The sequence below is a fragment of the Sturnus vulgaris genome, chromosome 15, assembly GCF_052056855.1.
Source record: "Sturnus vulgaris isolate bStuVul1 chromosome 15, bStuVul1.hap1, whole genome shotgun sequence".
Lineage (NCBI taxonomy): Eukaryota > Metazoa > Chordata > Aves > Passeriformes > Sturnidae > Sturnus > Sturnus vulgaris.
The window spans coordinates 17387247-17404946 of record NC_142257.1 but is presented as its reverse complement, the minus strand read 5'-3'; the positions used below and the strand labels follow the sequence as shown (position 1 = coordinate 17404946).

Below are 17700 nucleotides of genomic sequence, written 5' to 3'. Positions count from 1 at the left end.
TCAGGGAGGGCAGCAAATAAAAGAGGCACACATTTCCTTGAAGGATGAGTAGCTTTTTTTTCCTTTCTACTGCCTAGGTGAATATGTCACAAAGGGGTTGGAGGGAGCCCTAACAGCTTCTCTCCCAGGTGGAGGAAACCACTTGCTCTTGATTTTTTTCCTTTTGATCACCATGTGCCAAGAGATAAAAGGGTTTTTTTTGGGTGTGCTTCATCATAATAAAGTCCTACTTTTTATCCCTACAGCGAATGTTCTCAACTTTTCTTTGGACTGTTGAGCATCTCATGGAATTACAGCGGGTCGATGCTCTCCCAGCTGAGGGAAGGATGGGTGGCTGGATCAGGCCTCTGTGCCAGGATGGTCCATTTCTGGGAGAGACAGCACTGGTGCTTACAGCTACAGCCCTCAGTTCTGCCTTCCCCTGGTCTGCAAGTTGACATTAACAGGCAGGAGATAGGTAGATGCAGATGATCTTTAACATTTCTTCCAACCTAAGCCATTCTCTGATTCTGTGGTTAGTCCACGCCCAGGTTGGAGTCTCAGATTGAGTGCTGGGCTTTGCTTTTTCTATATAATTCCTGTGTTCACCATTTATCACCTGTTTTTCTCATTTCACCTGAGGCTGTGGTGGTGTTCCCCACGTGTCAGGAGTTGGTGTGTCCTGGTGAAAGGCTGGCTCCTGCCCCACTGATGCTCTCCATGGGCATCCCCAAACTGAACAAACCAAATCCTTGCAGAGAAGACGTGGAGGTGGGAAAAACTGTCTGCAATGGATTTGTTGGCATCTCTGGAGCTTTTGTAAAACGTCTGATTGTTTTGCAGGGAAGGAATGTCCCATAGGGAGGGAAAGCAATGTTCCCTTGGCTGGAGAATGGGGTGGTGTCTCCTTTATACACCAGCAGGGCTTCAGGCTCTCTGCAGGGAACCAGGATGGAGCTGGGAAGGGCTGTGGGAGGTGAGGGGACACCCTTGCAAAGCATGCATGGTTCTGAGGCTGGCCCGAAATGGGCAAGAGCACAGCCCAAGCTGGATAACACCAGAGAATGGCTGGACTTGTGTTAGGCTGGATATCAGGAAAGGATTCTTCCCTCAGAGGGGGTGGGGGGCACTGCCCAGGCTCCCCAGGGAATGGGCACGGCCCCAAGGCTGCCAGAGCTCCAGGAGTGTTTGGAAAATGCTCTCAGGCACAGGGTGGGATTGCAGGGCTGTCTGTGCAGAGCCAGGTGTGGGACTGAATGATTTCCCTTCCACCTCAGCATGTTCTGTGACCCTGTGCTGGGCTCCACCTTACACCAAAACCTCCACATGGGATTTGCAGGAGCACACCTTCAACTGACACGGGGGATGCTGAGCATCTGCAGCCTGTGGAGGATGCTGAAGAAGGACAGTCTGCCTGCCTGTGCTGTTGGAGGTCAAGGTCTGTCCTTGCCCAAGAGCTGCAGGGCTCCCTGAAGAAGGGAGGGACACTGGGACACTGCCCTGTGTGGCATCTGCACCAGGCAGGGCTCTGTGCCAGGAGCTCCCTTGGCAGAGGGGAAGAGAGACCTGAGAGGTGCTTTGTTTTCAGGCATCTCTGGGAAATTGCAGGCACAAAATTAAAGGAAGCAAAAGAAAAACCAGCCCCCACAGCGTTTGCCTGAGAAAGGAAAACCTCTGATGGTGCTGCTGAACTCTGGGGTCCTCCAGAGGGTGGAATCCAGGCTGAACTCAGATTCTCCATCTCTATGCCAGGATGGCAAATATGATGGGTTTTCACAGCAGGGACTTAGGGGAGAGATGAGCTTTGGATAAATTAAAGCAGACCACAGACCTCCTGGGTTCCCTGCCAACAGTTATCCTTAACTGAGGAAAATATTTTAAAAATAGGTTATTTAGGCTTCATTCTCTCAAAGCCACTGTTCAGGTTGCTCTGGTAACTGCACCAAGGGCCATGCTTTATTTATTTCATATGTCAAAATGCCCAAGGACCTATAGAAAAAAATGATTTTCCATTTATATGGGAAGAACAGCATAAAAGGGGGAGAGGGATTTAGTCCTAAACCATTTCTGAAATCGTAAGAGAAAAGCAAATGTCTCAAGTGGTGAAAACCAGTTGACTTCACAAGAGTTAGGCTGAAAAAAGGGAAAAATACTGCTAAAAGGAGATGTGACCAGTGCCCTTTTTAAAAGCTAAATGTTCTGGACTTCAAAATGCCCCAGAGACAAAGAAAATCCTAATTTTTCAAAATGCCCCAGAGACAATGAAATCCCCCATTTTTCAAAATTGCCCCAAATGCCACAGGTATCTTGCACGGAGTTTTACAGTGGGAGAACTGCTGCGGTGCCGCTGGGATTTCAGCCTGCAAAACCAGATAAGGATTAGCAACTCAGCTGCCTGGGCATGAAACTGCCCTTTCTGGTGAGGGGCAGGGTAGAGCAGGAGAGCTCCAGATCAAATTATGCTATCGGGTATCTCCTTCCTTCGCAGGCAGAACCTCAGCTGCTGTCTGAGCAAAATGATAGGGAAAGGGGAAATTCCACTGAGATTTCTGTCAAAAGAAGGGAGAAGTCAGGTGGTTTCCCTGCTCCTCCGAGCAGCTTCCTGAATTTAAAATACTGTTCTTCCCTCTGCCGTGGGAAACACTTCTGGTCCCTTCTACCTCCACCTGCATTCCTCTGCAGTTCTGCATGGTTCACCAATCGGGGAAAAGAGAAAGCCTTGAGAAACATCCGAGACCAAAAAGCCACAGAAAACCACTCTTAGCGAGAGGAAACGTGTACAAGAAGTGAATGGTCCCGGAGCCCTGCTGTGTGCACGCTGCGGGGCTCCCGGCGCACCACGGCCCTGCAATGGACGCGCTGCTCTGAGAGCTGCCAGCATCCCCAGACAGGGCAAGAGCAGGAGCCAGCCCATGGCTGCAGAGCCCCGGGTGCGTGTGCTGGGGCTGTGCCCTTGTGTGCCAGCAGTGGGACAAGGCTGGCTCCCGCCCGAGCCGGGGAAACACGAGCAGAGGCTACACCCCATGCCTGGGCTGGGCTGGGCACAGCGGCTCTGCTCCCTTTCTATTTTTCCTGATGGTTCTGGCTGTGGTGTGTTAAATGGGAAGCAAATCCCGATCCTGCCACCTGTACTCCTTTGCCCTCGCCGATGGGCTCAAAGACCCAGCTCTTGTCATCTCTTGAGGTTTGCTGAGGGGTTTCCCTGGGGCTCTAAAGGCACTGGGGCCATTGCAGTCAATGCCCAGAGCCATCGCCGGGGAGCAGGCTGAGCCCAGCCCTCCTGCCTCCAGGTCACCTCCGTGGGATGGGACTATGGCCGCTCCCCTTCAACGCAGAATCCAGCCCAACAACAACCACGAAATCCCCTGCTGCTGCTGCTAACCGAGCATCTCAGCTCCCTTCCGCACTGTCTGGGCAGCGAGGCTTTGGGAGTGCAGATGCTTCAGGATCAGCCTCGCAAATAAACCCGAACAAGCACCTTTTGGAGCTTAAAGCGACTCCTCCTGGAAGCCGCTGCAGGGAAAAGCATTTGTTTATTAACGAGAGGCAGCAGGAGCAGGGCATGAAAGGCGGCTTTGTCTCCCCGGCCGCTGCGTGCTCCGTTTGTCTCTATGTTAATGCCTCTCCTTCAGGTGTGCGGGGAATCTCGGGCACAATTCTCCCAGCTCCATAAAACCATCGGGCAAAGAGGAATCCCCGGCTCCCGGGCCCTGCGCATCGCGGAACCCCCGCGTCACCCGCAGCCTCCCCCAAATGAGCGCATCTTTGGTTTCCTCTGCGGGGAAAAGGGGGGTTCTGCGAACGCCGCGGGGCCTGCCGAGGGGCTGGCTCCGCGGCCGGATGGAGGCAACGCGGTCTGCCTCCATCCCCGAGGACCCCCAGGGACGCGGGGATCCCCGCCGCAGCGGGCATCCCCCGTGTGGGGGGAGTCCCCGGGCAGGGAATCACCTTTGCGGGGGGGTGAGGGGGTCAGCATCCCGGGGGTAGGGGAAGCTGAGGGAGCATCCCGCCTCCTCGCCGCGCCGCGCCGCGCCGTGCCAGTGCCTGTGCCGGTGCCGCGGCCGCGCCGCGCCAGGCCGTGCCGGTGGCGTGCCCTGCCGTGCCGCTCCGTGCCGGTGCCGTGCCGTGCCGTGCCGTGCCGTGCCGTGCCGTGCCGCCCCGCGTCGCGCCGCTCCGCTCCGCCCCGCCGCGCCCGCCGCGCCGCAGCCCCGCAGCCCGGCCCCGCAGCCCGGCCGCCGCCGCAGGGCCGGCGGGCAGCGAGCGGCAGCCGGCGGCATGAGGCGCGACCCGGCGCCCGGCTTCTCCATGCTGCTCTTCGGCGTCTCCCTCGCCTGCTACTCGCCCAGCCTCAAGTCGGTGCAGGACCAGGCGTACACGGCGGCGGTGGTGCTGGAGGGCAAGGTGCAGTCCGTGGGCCCCCCCGCCGGCGGCAATGACAGCCGCGGCGCCGGGCCCGCCGGGGGTGTCCTGGTCAAGGTGCTCGACCTGTGGCCCCTCAACAGCGGGGGGCTGCAGCGGGAGCAGCTCATCAGCGTGGGCTCCAAGGCGCCCTGCTTCAAAGTGAAGCGCAACCACCGCTACATCTTCTTCCTCGAGCCCACCGAGGAGCCGCTCGTCTTCCGCACCGCCTTCGCTCCGCTCGACACCAGCGGCAAGAACCTCAAGCGGGACGTGGCGCGGATCCTCTGCGCCGACTGCGGTACGGGCCGCGCCGCGGCGGCGGGGGGCGGCGGGGGGCGATGGCGGAGCGGCGGCGGGGGGCGATGGCGGAGCGGCGGCGGGGAGCGCTGGCCCGCGTCCCGGGCAGCCACGGGGCGACAGGTCCGTACCGCTAGGACCTGGGGGGGAGCCGGGTGCCCGGCAATCCCCCACCACTTTAGCCGCGGTGGGCCCCAGGAGCCGCGCCTGCACCGGGGGAGATGCGATGTGATGAGATGCGATGAGATGCGATGTGATGCGATGCGGTGTAGTGCGGTGCGATGCGATGCGATACGATGAGCTCCGCGCGGCCCGGCCGCCGCAGCCACTCTCCCCCCATCCCCCGGCCCCGGGGCTCCTCGCTCTCCCGGTTCAAGGTCCCGCAGCCCCGGCCCGGCACCGCGCCAGCAGCGCAGCCCCGAGCCCGGTGCGGGGAGTGCCCGCGGCCGCCCGGCGCTCGGCGGTGCCGCTCGGGAGCTCCCGGTCTCAGCGCGGTCCCGGCGCCCCGGAGCCGCTCCCCTCGGGGGGCCTCGGCCGTGGCAGCCCCGGCCGGGAGAGCTGCGGGGGCTCCGGTGACTCCGGCCGCGACCCCCGCCCCGGGCGCGTTCCCTGCTGCGGAGGGGGCCGGGCCCGGGATGCGGGGCTGGGACAGGGGCAGAGCTCCAGGTGTGCCCTAAGAGCCGGGAAGTTTTGCGTCTTCCAAAATAACGACCTCGCGGGGGGGAAGTTGGTTTTCCTTTTGTTCGTTCCGCGCATTTCGGTGTCTCCCATCACGGCTCTCGTGCGGTGGCTTGTGCTGTTCTTCCAGCACCTCTGGAAACGCGGTTATGAAATGACTTCAACGGGAAGCGCCCGCTGGAGCGTCGCTGTTTTTGTTCCTGGGTTTTCCTTGCTGTCCTCTGGCAGGTGAACACCTGCGAAGGGCCGGGCGGTGGGGACCGGGCGAGGACAATGCCTGCATTTTCCCAAGGTTTGGATCTGAGCTGACAAAAATGCACGGCTGGCCCTTCATCCAGCCTGAATGCTGGATACTGTGTCACAAAATCTGGGGAAGGCTGGTGTTAACCCGGAGAGCTCTGAGTGCCATGGGGTGCCCTCAGAAGCGCTTTGAATCCCTCATGTTTGGTGTGTCACCGGGATATACAGGCTGTACCTCCAGGGAATCCAGGCTCTCCACTCAATGTCAGTACACTGCATCCTCACCGGGTTAATTGGCCTTTTGCCTCATTAAAAGCAAGGTACTTTGTCAAGTTATACTTAGCTCTGTAATGGCCATATGTGTGCTGCTCTGTGGTGGTTGTTGTTGTGGTATTAACCGGGTGTTTCTGGGGCAAATACTCTGCCATTCGGGACTGCTGACCCTACACTGTGAAAGCTAGACCTGTGTCTTTTTTTAGTTACCCAAAAGATAAATTTAGAAGCTTGCGTTTCCTGGGAGAAAGGTGGAACCTTGCATATCATAATATGTTGTTGAGGAAAATGGGCTAGGACTGCGTGCGGGAAAACTAATTTGGGAGACACTAATTTCATGTTCATCTGTATGTGGGCCATCGTGGACAGAGAGGGCTTAGTGAAAGAGCTGTGGTAGAGACTAGAGGAAAGTAAATGGGGGAATTTCTCAGGACTGTGGTCTCATTGTCAGGGCAAAACACAGCAGAAGGTACGTGGCTTTTATTGTCTTTTAATTTTTTTTTTTTTTTTTAAACCAGAAAGGATTCTGAACTTGTGCATCTCTGAGCAGCAGGGTTTGACTTTAAGGGGAATGGAGGCTGCTCCATGGCATCCTGGCTCAGGCCCAAAGCGTTAATGTGTGGGCTGATGTAACAACAAGTTAAGGGTTGTCATTCTGTCGTGACACCTCCTTGGAGCTGATGCTTTTGTTTCGGTGTGGCTCTGACGGGCTGACTCGGCTCCCTGGCTGAGGGACACTGCAGGTTGGTGGGAGCCTTGTCTCAGCAGAGCTCGATGGCAGATTCCAAAGGAAAAATAAAATCTGGTGGTTGGGAAATGTCATAGCTGTGGTTTGGTTTGGTGATGAAGATGGAATGGGAGCCTCAGCTTGCTGAAGTGGTGGTTCCCTGAGCACTTCATGCTCTTGGTTCAGCTGGGAGGTCACTTCTGAAGGTGACTTTCCTGGCAGGATCTTCTGATTTGTAGCACCTGAACTGCTGGAAAGGTGTGTGAACTGGGAAACCAGGCCACTGTTTGCTTTCCTGCTCTGTGGTTTGTGCTGGGAGGGAAGATCTGAAGGGGTCCAGGGGTATTTCCCTTTCTTTCTGCTCACGGGGGTGGTGGGAGCTCCAGGGCTGGCAGGGGGGTGAATGTCCAGGCACGAGGTACACTCTGAGGGACAGCTGGGCTGCAGCTCTGTGAGGGAGAGCTGGGGGACAGATGCAGGGGTCATTTCTGAGTGGGCAGGGAGGACCCTGTGGCTCTGATCACTCCAATGCCCCCACTCCCAAAGATGGAGGCCTCGCAGGACCATCTTCTCCCGGCTCTGGCTCTGTGCCTGGCTCTGTTTTCCAGTGATTCATCCCCCTCTCACTGGCTAAGATGCTGTGTGTCTCCTGCTCTCGCTGCTTGCCGAGGTCCAGGATGCGATTCAGGACTAGACCTGTGATGGGAGCATCCATGGCTCTCTCCAAGGAGCAGTCTCTGCTGCTTGCACGTCTCATTTAGAGCAGAGAAAGTGGGTGCTGAGACTGTGCACGGGACCCAGAGCCTCTCTGAGCAGAGCCAGGAGGACCGAGGTGACAGAAGGATGGCCTGGGGTGTGGGGACAGAACAGGAATGCCAGTCTGTGCACCTGGTGTGTGGGTCTGAGCTGGGCTGCTTTGTGTGTGCCCCTGAGCAGAGATCCAGGCAGGGGGATTCTCACTTTGGCCATCTCACTGCTGGGCAGGCTCTGAAGGCTGGAACTTCCTCACCTGGAAACCCCAGAGAGGTGCAGCCTCTGCAGCTCTGCTCAGTCATGGTTTTCATCCCAGGGAGCAGCTGGTCCTGGAGCCTGGCATCCTGCAGGTCTCAGCACCCACCTGTCCATCTTAAAACCTCTTCTGCACTAGGAGTATTATTGTTTTGTTTTGGTTTTTTTTTTTTTTTTTCCTTCATACTGTTATATAACGATTCCTGTTATTGCTTCTGCTCCTGTCTCTTTTCTTTCTATCTTCTAGTTCCTTAATTTTGGATGGTCTCATATCTCCTTTGTGTCTACACACAGATCAAGGAGGAGGAAATAGGTCCAAGGCACCGTGCTGGCTCTCACTGCTGAAGGAGCTGGTGGCATTATCCCCACTGGAACAACTCCTGATCTGAATCCAGAAAGGGAGTTGTGGTCCTCACCCTCCTGGTCCTTAGGGGTAGCTTGTGTCAGCATCTCCTTCCCACTCTGTATGAGTCCCCTCTTTCTGTGTGAAAGATTTATGTGCAGATATTTTGCACACAGGAGAGTGGAGATTTAACCTGTCCAGGCTCTCATTTCTGCTTTCACAGATGAACAAATGTCTTCCTGCCTCCATAAGCAGTGAGTTGCAAAGTGGCTTTAATTAGAGCCTGCACATCTCCTGAAGCACCTCACCGAAAACGCTGCTGAGCTCCAGGACGAGGTCTGCGACTCGCCTGTAAGGATTAGCTAGCTTAGCCTGGGCAGGTAATCTGGTGGTGGCAGATCCCTGGGAGGATTTGCAGGCAGAGGACCTGTTGTTGTAACTGGTACTTCTTGTGAGATGAGGTATTTATTTTATTTCCAGTCCAAAGGTGCCTGGGTCCCAGTGGGAATGGGGCTGGGGCTCTGCATTGGCCTCAGCAGCCCCATCTTGGTGGGAGCTGTTTATCCTGGAGCCAGGTTGGTTAGAGCTGGCCTGTGAGGGGAGGAGGGAGGCCGGATTTTGAAGTGCCCGCTGGAAAATACAGCCCTCTGGATTACAGTGTAGGTGTTGCTGCCTGAAATAGCACTAGCAACTTTGGACCAGCAGCTCATGCGAAAATATCTCTCTTCACTATCCTGCAGATCATTGGACTCACTGCAAGCCAGGCAGGCACAGGGGAGGGATGTGGGTGGGCTCCAGCCACTGGTGATGGTACTCTCCCTTCATCCCAGGACAGCTGTGGAGCATGGAGCAGTAAAGCTGGATTTTCTCACACACCACCTAGCTAATTAGAGCTGTCTGAAACTATTTCTCACCACCTTCAGAAAATCACACTTCCTTGGGTTTGCAGAAGAGCAAAAACTTGCTTCCTCCTTGCCTTGAGTTTCTGCAGATGGGGAATGGTCACTGCGCTGCAGACAGCTTTGACCTCTCGCAAGGGTGGCACAAGGGTGCTCTCTTAAATCCTCTCATACAGGATTTGGTCTGGAGTGAACCTGGGGTGGCTGGATCCTCATGGCCAGGTCAGTCCTTGTCTCCCAAACGAGCCATCCAGGAACTGGCAGGTGGAACTTTGCTCGGCCAAAGCTGCAGGTCCAAGCGACTTCAGCGGTGCCTGACACAACAGAGCTTTTCCTCTCCCAGGCATGTGCCTGGCTAGTTTCTCAGTCCCCCTTTCAGAAATGTTTGACTAAATAAAGCATCTCCCCAAGGATCTCCATGAGTAAGACGAGACTAAAACAGCTCCTGAGTGATCCCAGCAGTGCTGATTTCTCTACCTAGGGTTGCTCCATGCCCAGCCCCTGGCCCCAGCTGCTGCTTGGTGGCTCTTTGTGCTCCGCCAGCTGACAGCCCTTAGACATGGGCCCTGAGGCAGAACGCCCTTCCTAAATCACAGGCGACACCTTGACTTGGGTTTGGATCTGGATCAGAAACTGGTGCATGCTTGGGAGCACAGAGGCAATAAACTGCATCACCAGGCAAAAAGGGAGCCGTGCTCTGCTGCAGCCGAGCTCCCGGCGTCGTTTGGGCTCTGTAAGATGCACCAGGGCCTGGAGCCTTCAAGCACTTGGCACACCTCAAAATCTGCTGCAAAGTGCCGCAAGGGATGGGTTTTGGTGCTGCTGGGCTGAGGGTGCCTCTCCCAGCAGGCTGGAGGAGGTGGCCAGTTCCCCTCCCTGCGCATGTGGCACAGCTCCTACGCTGCTGCTTTGCCAGGTTTGGGGCGCTGGATGCTGCTGCTGAAGTCGCCTCATCTCCATTCCCCTCCTGAGTCAATGTGTGACGCTGCTGAGTGTAAATGAGAGCTGTGCTGGCCCTGGCATGGCACCTGGGCTTCCCCAGGTCAGCTGTGCTGGCCCAGGGCAGGTGACGGTGCAGATGCAGGGAGGAAGGCAGAGCTGAGTGATGCGCTCGGCCGGGAGGAGCTCCAGGAGCCTGATCCGTGGGGGGCAGCAGGTTTGGGAGCCTGCGAGCCCGTGGGCGACTCTGGTCGTCTGAGGAATTCTCACTGCAGAGGATCCTGAGCGACAAAGTGCTGGGAGGTGAGGAAGAGCCTCCGCGGAGCCGGGAGCTGTCTGGCAGCTGCTGTCGGTGCCGCCGTGCCCGCTCCGTGCCCTGCGCGCAGCCTGGAGAGCGCTGCCCGTGCTGCTGGGAGCCGGGCTGGGTGCAGCAGGGCTGTCACTGCACCCTGCCCCTCTCTGCTGCCCAGGGGAGGCTGCCAGGATGCGAGTCCATCCCCTCCCCAAGCCCTGGACCGCCCTGTCGTGCCCGAGCGGTGCCGCTGGAAGGCGAAGGCTGTGCCCCGCTCCCTGGTGAGGAATTCTCTGCGCTCCGAGCTGCTCTGTCCGGTGCAGATGGCAGAGGACGCCTGTCCTCGGCGGGGGCTCGGCGGATGCGTGCGGCGAGGGGAGGCTCTGGAGGAAGCTCATCTCCCTGGAAACTTTGGCAGCCAGGCGCCTGTTTGCCTACTGGATTGGGTGTGCGGCAATCGAACCCCTGAAGGCGCCAGCACCTCTCAGCAATTAGCATCTCCACTCTGGGGGGAGGTGGAGAGGTCTGCCAGCTGCCCAAAATTTTGGGGACAGAGTATTGAGCCTTCAAGGGTAGGCTAGAGATCAAAAGGAAGATGAATCACCGTGCTGCTCTTTCTCTGCTGAATGACCGTGCTCCCAGAGCTTGGCTGCTGCAGTGTGGGGCTGGGCTGTGTGCTGCAAAGGCCGGGCTGAAGGACCAGTAAAAACTGCTCTTGTTAAACCCCCATGGTCCAGCTCCACTCTGGATAAGACTCTGACCAGTGTGGAGGATGGAAAATATAAGGTACCCCAGAAGATTGGTCCTAGAGGGGAGCACATGATTTGCCTCTTGGATGTTGTAGCTCAGGGACAAAGTTCTTCTGCCCACAGCAACTGTGCCTGGCCTGGACAGTCCTTGAATTCTCTTTGTTGCAGTTGGTGGCCACAGTGGTTCTCTCTGGTCCCCCTTGCCTGCAGCAGGACAGTGCCTTCCTTTCCTGTATTCCTGTCACTTTCTGTTTGCTGGCCCCTGGAGGGCAGCTGAGTTCATCCTCGCAGGCTGTAGCATGTGTTTTGGTTTTGCAGGAATAACACTTCATCTTTGGTGACCTCCTGGAGCAGAGCTGGCTGCTGCTGTCTGTGGGCACAGCATCTCTCTGGGATGGGACACTCATGCCTGATGTGTCACACTTGTGACAGAGCACTCAGCTCCCTCTCTGCTGCCCCCCTCTCCCTGTCCTGAGGCGAGAGAGCTGTCCTTTGCCCTCTTGATGAAGGTGAGAGCTCTGGAAAAGCCTTCCCAATAGGCTCAGGTGCTGGAAATGAGCCTGTAGGATCTGCAGGTGAGAGCAGAGCCCCAGGGCTGATGGAAAGCAGATCCTGGATGTGATGGTTTTCTAGGGCAGGTCTAGATGGGCAGTGCTGTGCCTGATGGCTTGTGGAAAGGCTGAGGAGGATGGGAATGCTTTGCAGAGCCTGTGGAAGGACATGCTGTACTATTTAGTGGGAGAGCTAGCCAGGTCCTGCCAATTTGGGGTCGGAAGGCAGGTATTTGCATTCATTATAATCAATCACTGCTCATCCACTCTCCGTAATGGCTCACTAATGACGAAACGCTGCTCAGGAGCCTCTCGGTGGTCTCAGGGCAGGCAGATGGCTTGGCAGGAGGGTAGGGACTGGAATTAGGTCTCCTTTCTGGGCTGCCTCAAAGTTGGCAGCGATGCACAAGCCCTGGCTGCTGCCCTGGCCGGAGCCTGTCCCTGCTGGACCCTGCTCCCCGTGCAGGGATGGGCAGCCCTGGGACAAGGCAAGGGCAGGTCAGCATCAGGCACAGCCTTTACTGCCTGTGCCAGTGGGATGTGGCCTTTCCCATCGTGTGTGTGGGTGTGTGATTAGCAAAACACTCATTAGCCCTGGGAGTGTGACAGAGGGAGTGATCCATAGGCCAGGATGCCTTTCTTGGGGGTTGGACCTTCCACAGAGATCCATGGGATGGTAGTAACAGCAAGGGGAGGAGTGAATGCTCATGGGCCTTATCTGGACGTGCTGCTCTAGGTGCTCCCCTCCAGTTTTCCTCAGCTGCCCTTCCGTGTGCCTTGGTGCAGAGGAGAAAAGAAGTCTGGATGTGCTTGTCTGGGTCTCCCCATGGCTGCTCTCAGCCTTCAGCCAGGCTGGCACATGCTGGGAGTCCGGCTGAAGTCACCAGCATCCCTGGGAAGATCCTCTGCCATGTGGGGTCCCAGCCACCTTCTCCCTGTATCTCTGCTGGGAGTAGGATCTGTCTTCCCATCCTGGCTGCCAGGCTTGCTCAGCCCCAGCCCTGAACTCCATGGGGAGCTGGTGGGATTTGGGGAACATCAAGGACTCCTCTCATGGGGTGATGGGACACTCACTGCCTGCCTGGGCTGGAATGAAGCAGAAATTTCTGTCCTTGGGGGACTTGGCATGGACAGCTTTGAGAAGAGCTGGACACCCTTTCTTACAGCACCGGGGAGCCTGAATCCCACAGATACATCCCCAAATATGCAGAGCTGAGGTAGCAAGAAGGAGCTGGAGGAGTTTCCTGGCTTGTCTTGGCTCTCTCCAGGTACTTGCAGGTGGAGGCCATTCCAACAGCCACACACTCAGCCCTGATGAGTGTTCCATCACCCATTAACCAGTGCTCCATCACCCAATGATGCCCCGACCTTGAGCGTTCCCAGAAGATGCCCTGGCGTCAGTAAATGGGGCTGAAGTCGGGATGAAGGTCTGGGGTACTCCAGGATTGCTCTCCTCCAGCACTTTCTGCCTAGGTTGGTGATTTAAGCTGGCCCTCCTGGTGGGGAGGACACAAGAGGCTGGGTGGCTGCTGGTTTGTAGGGTGGCTGTCATTCTTGCTTGGACGTTCAGGCCCAACAGCAACTGCAAGTTCTGGCAAATGCTGCAGAACCCACAGGCCAGATGGTGCTCAAGTAGGATTACAGGGAAGGAGGGGAAAACCTAGCAGAGGTCAGGTATTCTGGTGGATTTGGGAGGCTCAGATGCAGCTGAAATTCTGGGAAAGTCCTTAAGGGTTTTGAACATTGGGTAGGATATAGCAGTAGGTGTAGGATGGTTTGGATGGGAATTAGGAATTATTCTATACCTACAAGAACTGATGATGGGAGGCAGCAGGCAGGGGGTCACCCAAAAGTCCTTCTTGCACACAGAGCCCCCAATGCAGGGTGCTGTGGGAACACTGAGGGGAAGGATCAGGGGGTCCCTGAGGCCATGCCTGCATGAACAGCAGGGCTGGGGTGCAGCTGCTGAGTCTGCAGCTCCCCCAATGCCTCGATGCCAGAAGGGATGGTCTGCACTGGGAGAGGCACAGCACATGCTGAGGCAGTGCTGGGTGTCAGCCCCAGGAGAGGTGTGCTGTCATCAGTAATTCCTCTGTGCTGCCTGATCTCCATCACCTGGACCAGGCTCCAGCCAAGGAGCTTTGTGGCACATCCAGCCCATTCCAGCGTGGGGATGTTCTGGGTGGGGGCTGATCCCAGTGCAGGGGTGCTGGGCACACTCACTGCAGCCACGGGTGTTTGTGTGGCTCCGTGCTCTGGAGGGAACCAATGCAGGCAAGGGGGCTGTGCTTGGAGACTTGGTTCAGGTCCCATCTGTGCCACAGGAAATCTTCTTAGCATCCCCATGCTGGGATTCCCTGCCTGACAAGCAGGAAGGATGCTGCTTTGCACACTCTTCTAGGGAGCAGGCAGAAACTGGTGGTGTGCTGGGTCCCCAACAGTGTGTCATCACCAGAAATGGAAACAAAACCCTCCCCTCCCTCCCGTGCCTGTCATTGATGCACCTCAGCATCGCCCTGCGTGCAGGGCTGTCCCTCTGGCAGCTGCCCCTCTGTGGGGCTGGCAGACCTGGCTATGGAGGAAGCAGATCCTGCAGGGGTTCTCTATGCAGTTGAGGGCATCTGAGTTGGTGTTCGGGGTTGGAGGCCACCTGCCTTGTTCCTGAAAAAGCTCTGCAAGAGACCTGCAAAGTATCAGCCAGCGGAGCGTTGTCTCTCCTTGGGTGGCCACCTTGTTCCGAATGTTTCCCAGCCCAGCTCAGCTCCCAGCAGAGGTGTTAGATCCACGAGGACAGAACCCTGTGTGCCCAGCCCTGCCTCTGATCTGCAGCAGCGCACTCCATCTGTGTAGGAGAGCTGTGACGTGTGAGGAGACCATTTCTGTCAGTCCATTCCTGGTGACATGCAGGCTGCTGGCATCCAGGATGTTTTCCTGGTGCTCAGCACTAGCTGGGAGTGCTGGCGGATCCCCGAGGGCACTTGATGCTGGATGATGGTGTGGAGAGAGGATTTCCCAAGCTGTTGGAGGGCTGAGCAGCTCCGTGGTGCTCACTGTGATGAAGGATGCTCGGGTGAGGCAGGCGGAGCGGCTGCTCTGCTCATGCCTGCGAACTTGTGTGGCTGCTGAGAAATTAGGGGTGTGTTTTGGGGCTTGAAATGACCCTTAGATCTGTCACCAGGACCCATTCCCCAGTTCTCTGGGGTGCCACGTGCCAATATGTTGCCTGGAAAGGCTGACCTGGAACAGAGACTAGGCAGAGCAAAAGGAATAAAATTGGGATTTATTGAAAGGATTCACCTTGAGCAGTACAAGAGCCCGGCCAGGGCTACACCCAAATCAAATCCCAGCTGGATCCTGGTCATGAGTTTTTGCACTTTTATAAGTTTTGGTTCATCTACACATTGGGGTCAATGATCCACCCACAGCCCCAGGCTATGAAGTCTCAGCCCCTGCCTTGCCCCCTTTCCCTCGCTGCTGTTTCTGCTTTTTGGGTCCCAGTTGTCCTTGATTCTCCAGCTAGAAAGGAATTGTTTTGTCTGAGTCCCCTGTGAAGAGAGCTCACTAACACCTAGTATGAAGTTTCAGAGTTCCACACTAAGCAGCAGAGATTCTGGAAAATATAAAAGCTAAAACCCAAGGCATCAAGTCAGCGTCACTGGCAGGTGATCCAAACCCATGCAGGCAGGGGTTTTCTTCAGCAGGCTCTTCCCAGGGAGAGGACAGACAACTGCACTGTGTCTGCCTGTGCTGAGCCAGCGAATCCAGGAGCCCTCCTGCCTTGGGCTGCAGACGGCTCCGGGCCTCTCCTTCCTTCCCAGCACTGCGGGCTGGATCACCTTCTGCTCTGTGTCATCAGGACAGGGGCAGGGAGTCCAGAGCTGTCCCACCACGACAGCACAGGTGTCAGGAAGGGAGGGAATCCTGCCTGGTGTGTGTGCGCCTGTAGGGAAAACAGCAGAATTTGCCAAGAACACACCTGACGTCACTGGAACCAGACAGGTACCAGGAATAAAATCAGTGCTCCTGCAGGAAGGAGGCTCTGGATGTTTCTTTGAGCAAGGAGAGGAAATGCCTTCCTGAGGTGAAGTTTGACACTGGCTGATGGGTGATGAGACCAGCAAAAGTCATACTTAGATGTTAGAGCATCCAGGAGGGGAGCTGGTAACTCCCAAACCATAAATACATGAGGAAGGTTCTGGCTTCAGAAGGGCAGATGGGCACACTGGAGGGTGCACTGGGAAGCTGTGACCTTTTGAAACCTTCCTGCTGGGGTAATGGCTGTGTTTTTCTCTCGCTGGCTGATGCTGACAGTTGCCTGTTGTCCATGTTGGATGTTGGCTGGCTGCATGGGCTGCAAGTTTGCTGCTGCCAGCAGGAGCTCCTGGGGCTGGAGGTGGCTCCTCAAGCCATGGTGCCAGACAGCTCTGAGCTGGGGAGAGGGGGCTTGTGCTCTCCTCTGCTCTGGATGCCTGGGAGGCGTGTGCTGTGTGTGCTGTGTGTGCTGGGTGTGCTGTGTGTTCTGGGTGTGCTGGGTGTGCTGTGTGTGCTGTGGTGTAGGGTGGCACTTCTCAGAGAGGTCACTCAGTCCCTGCCCCTGCACAGATGCCTTGAGTCTGGGAAGAAGGATGCTGAACCTTCTGGGTAGAGCTGTTCTCCAGCTGGGATGTTTCCTTGTGTTGCACAAGATTTACTGAAAGCCCCGTGTGAACCTGCTGGGAGGGGGTGCATTGATGAGTTCCTTTTCCCATCATCTCTTTGTAATTCAGTGCCCTTTCCCATCATTCAGCCTTCAGGGAATTTCCCACCCCTCAGGCTGTGTCCCAGAGCCAGGAGAGCAGTTCTAGCCCCTTCCTCCCCTGGGCAGGCACTCCAATCCCTGGTGCTTCACTTCCTGCATTTCTGGGGTGTCAGATTAGACCTGACCTGGGGCACAGCACAGCTGAGCTCTGCCAAGGCTCTGATTCTGGCCCAAGGAGGCTGCAGAGCCCGAGGTGTCTCACTCCAGTATGAAAGGGTCAGTCCAGGGCCTTTCCAGAGATCCCAGCAGTGTGGTCAGAGCCTGGAGCTGCTGCCTGTGTCTCCTTTGGGCTGAGTGTGAGGAGCAGGGGCAGTGATGTCCCACTCTGCCAGCTCTGCTGTCACCAGAGGCGAACCCTGGTGCCATGGCACAGCTCCAGGCATGGCACACCTGCAGCCAGGCTGGAGGAGGGATCCGTGGTCATGGGGATGGGCAGTGCCTGAGGGGGAGGACCACAGACTGGGCATCTCCTGCTAAAAACTGAGGTGTACCAAGCGTGTGGTGTTCCCAGGAGAGTTATCAGATCAGTGTGGAAGTCACATCCATGTGCCTGGGGCAGAAGCCTGGCCAGCAGTGGGGCTTGCAGGTTTGGAGATGTTTGCTGTAGCAGACACACACCTGCCAGCAAGGGAGGAACAGGATTTTATCTGGAGCAGTGTTATGCTGGGCTGAACTCATCTTCTCTTGGAGAGTGGGGCAGCAGCACAAAGGGGGGGTCATCTTCTGGCTGCTGCACCTGAGGGGAACGCTCCTCCTTGAATTCTTATTTTCATGGATGATATTCTCCTAAATAATGGGGTTTTTTCTCCTTCTCTCTGTAACGGATGACACGGGAAACCCTTCTGCAAGGAAGTAAATTCTGCCTGTCACGGTGGCTTTCATTTGGCAGTGTTGAATTTCCTTCCATGCTGCTGTTGTCTTTCTCTTTTCCCCTTCTCTCCCGCCCACACACTCTTTTCCATCGTACATCCTCAGCTTTCAGAATGATAATTGCAGTTGAGTGAAGAAAACCCTAACATGTTTTGAAGGATGGCTTCAGTGCCTTTTTCTGCAGTGTTCCCAGAGTCTGCACCCTGTTTGAAAATGTGAAGGTGTTTCAATGACCTTTTTTTCCATTTAGACCTATTTTTTTGAGGATATTTCCTGCGAGTTCCTGGAAAGCTCCTTCTTTCCTTTTCCAAAAGCAGCTGAGTGAGCTGTGGGGGCTCAGCCAGGAGAAAAGGAGGCTCAGGGAGGTCCTTCTTGCTCTCTGTAAATCCCTGACAGGAGGGTGAAGCTGGGGGTAGGGAGGGGTTTGGTCTCTTCTCCCAGGTAACCAGCAGCCTCAGGGTGTGCCATGGGGGGTTTAAATTGGATATTGGGGAAAATTTCTTCACTGAAAGGATGGTCAGGCATTGAAACAGGCTGCTCAGGACAGTGGTGGAGTCACCACCCTTGGAAACGTTTAAAAATGTGTAGATGTGGCACCTGGGCACATGGTTTGGTGGTGAACACAGTGGTGCTGGGTTAAGGGCTGAACCTGATGA

The 17700-nt window shown here is 56.3% G+C and overlaps 1 protein-coding gene and 1 long non-coding RNA gene across 4 annotated transcripts in view; one reads left to right on the top strand and one right to left on the bottom strand.

The window, feature by feature from the left end:
* Positions 1–3458: 3458 nt before the first annotated feature.
* Positions 3459–4022, bottom strand: LOC148222010 (uncharacterized). Its single transcript, XR_015807036.1, has 2 exons — positions 3928–4022; positions 3459–3754 (listed from the first exon to the last, which is right to left on the bottom strand). It is a non-coding gene; the product is annotated as an uncharacterized LOC148222010 (long non-coding RNA).
* A 185-nt stretch (positions 4023–4207) lies between these two features.
* NRG2 (neuregulin 2) overlaps positions 4208–17700 on the top strand; it is a 153856-nt gene continuing 140363 nt past the window's right edge. For all 3 annotated transcript variants that reach the window (XM_088173850.1, XM_088173849.1, XM_088173848.1), the window contains exon 1: positions 4208–4678. In XM_088173850.1, the coding sequence (XP_088029976.1) occupies positions 4255–4678 (424 nt within the window). In that variant the 5' untranslated portion in view covers positions 4208–4254. The remainder of the gene's footprint in view (positions 4679–17700) is intronic.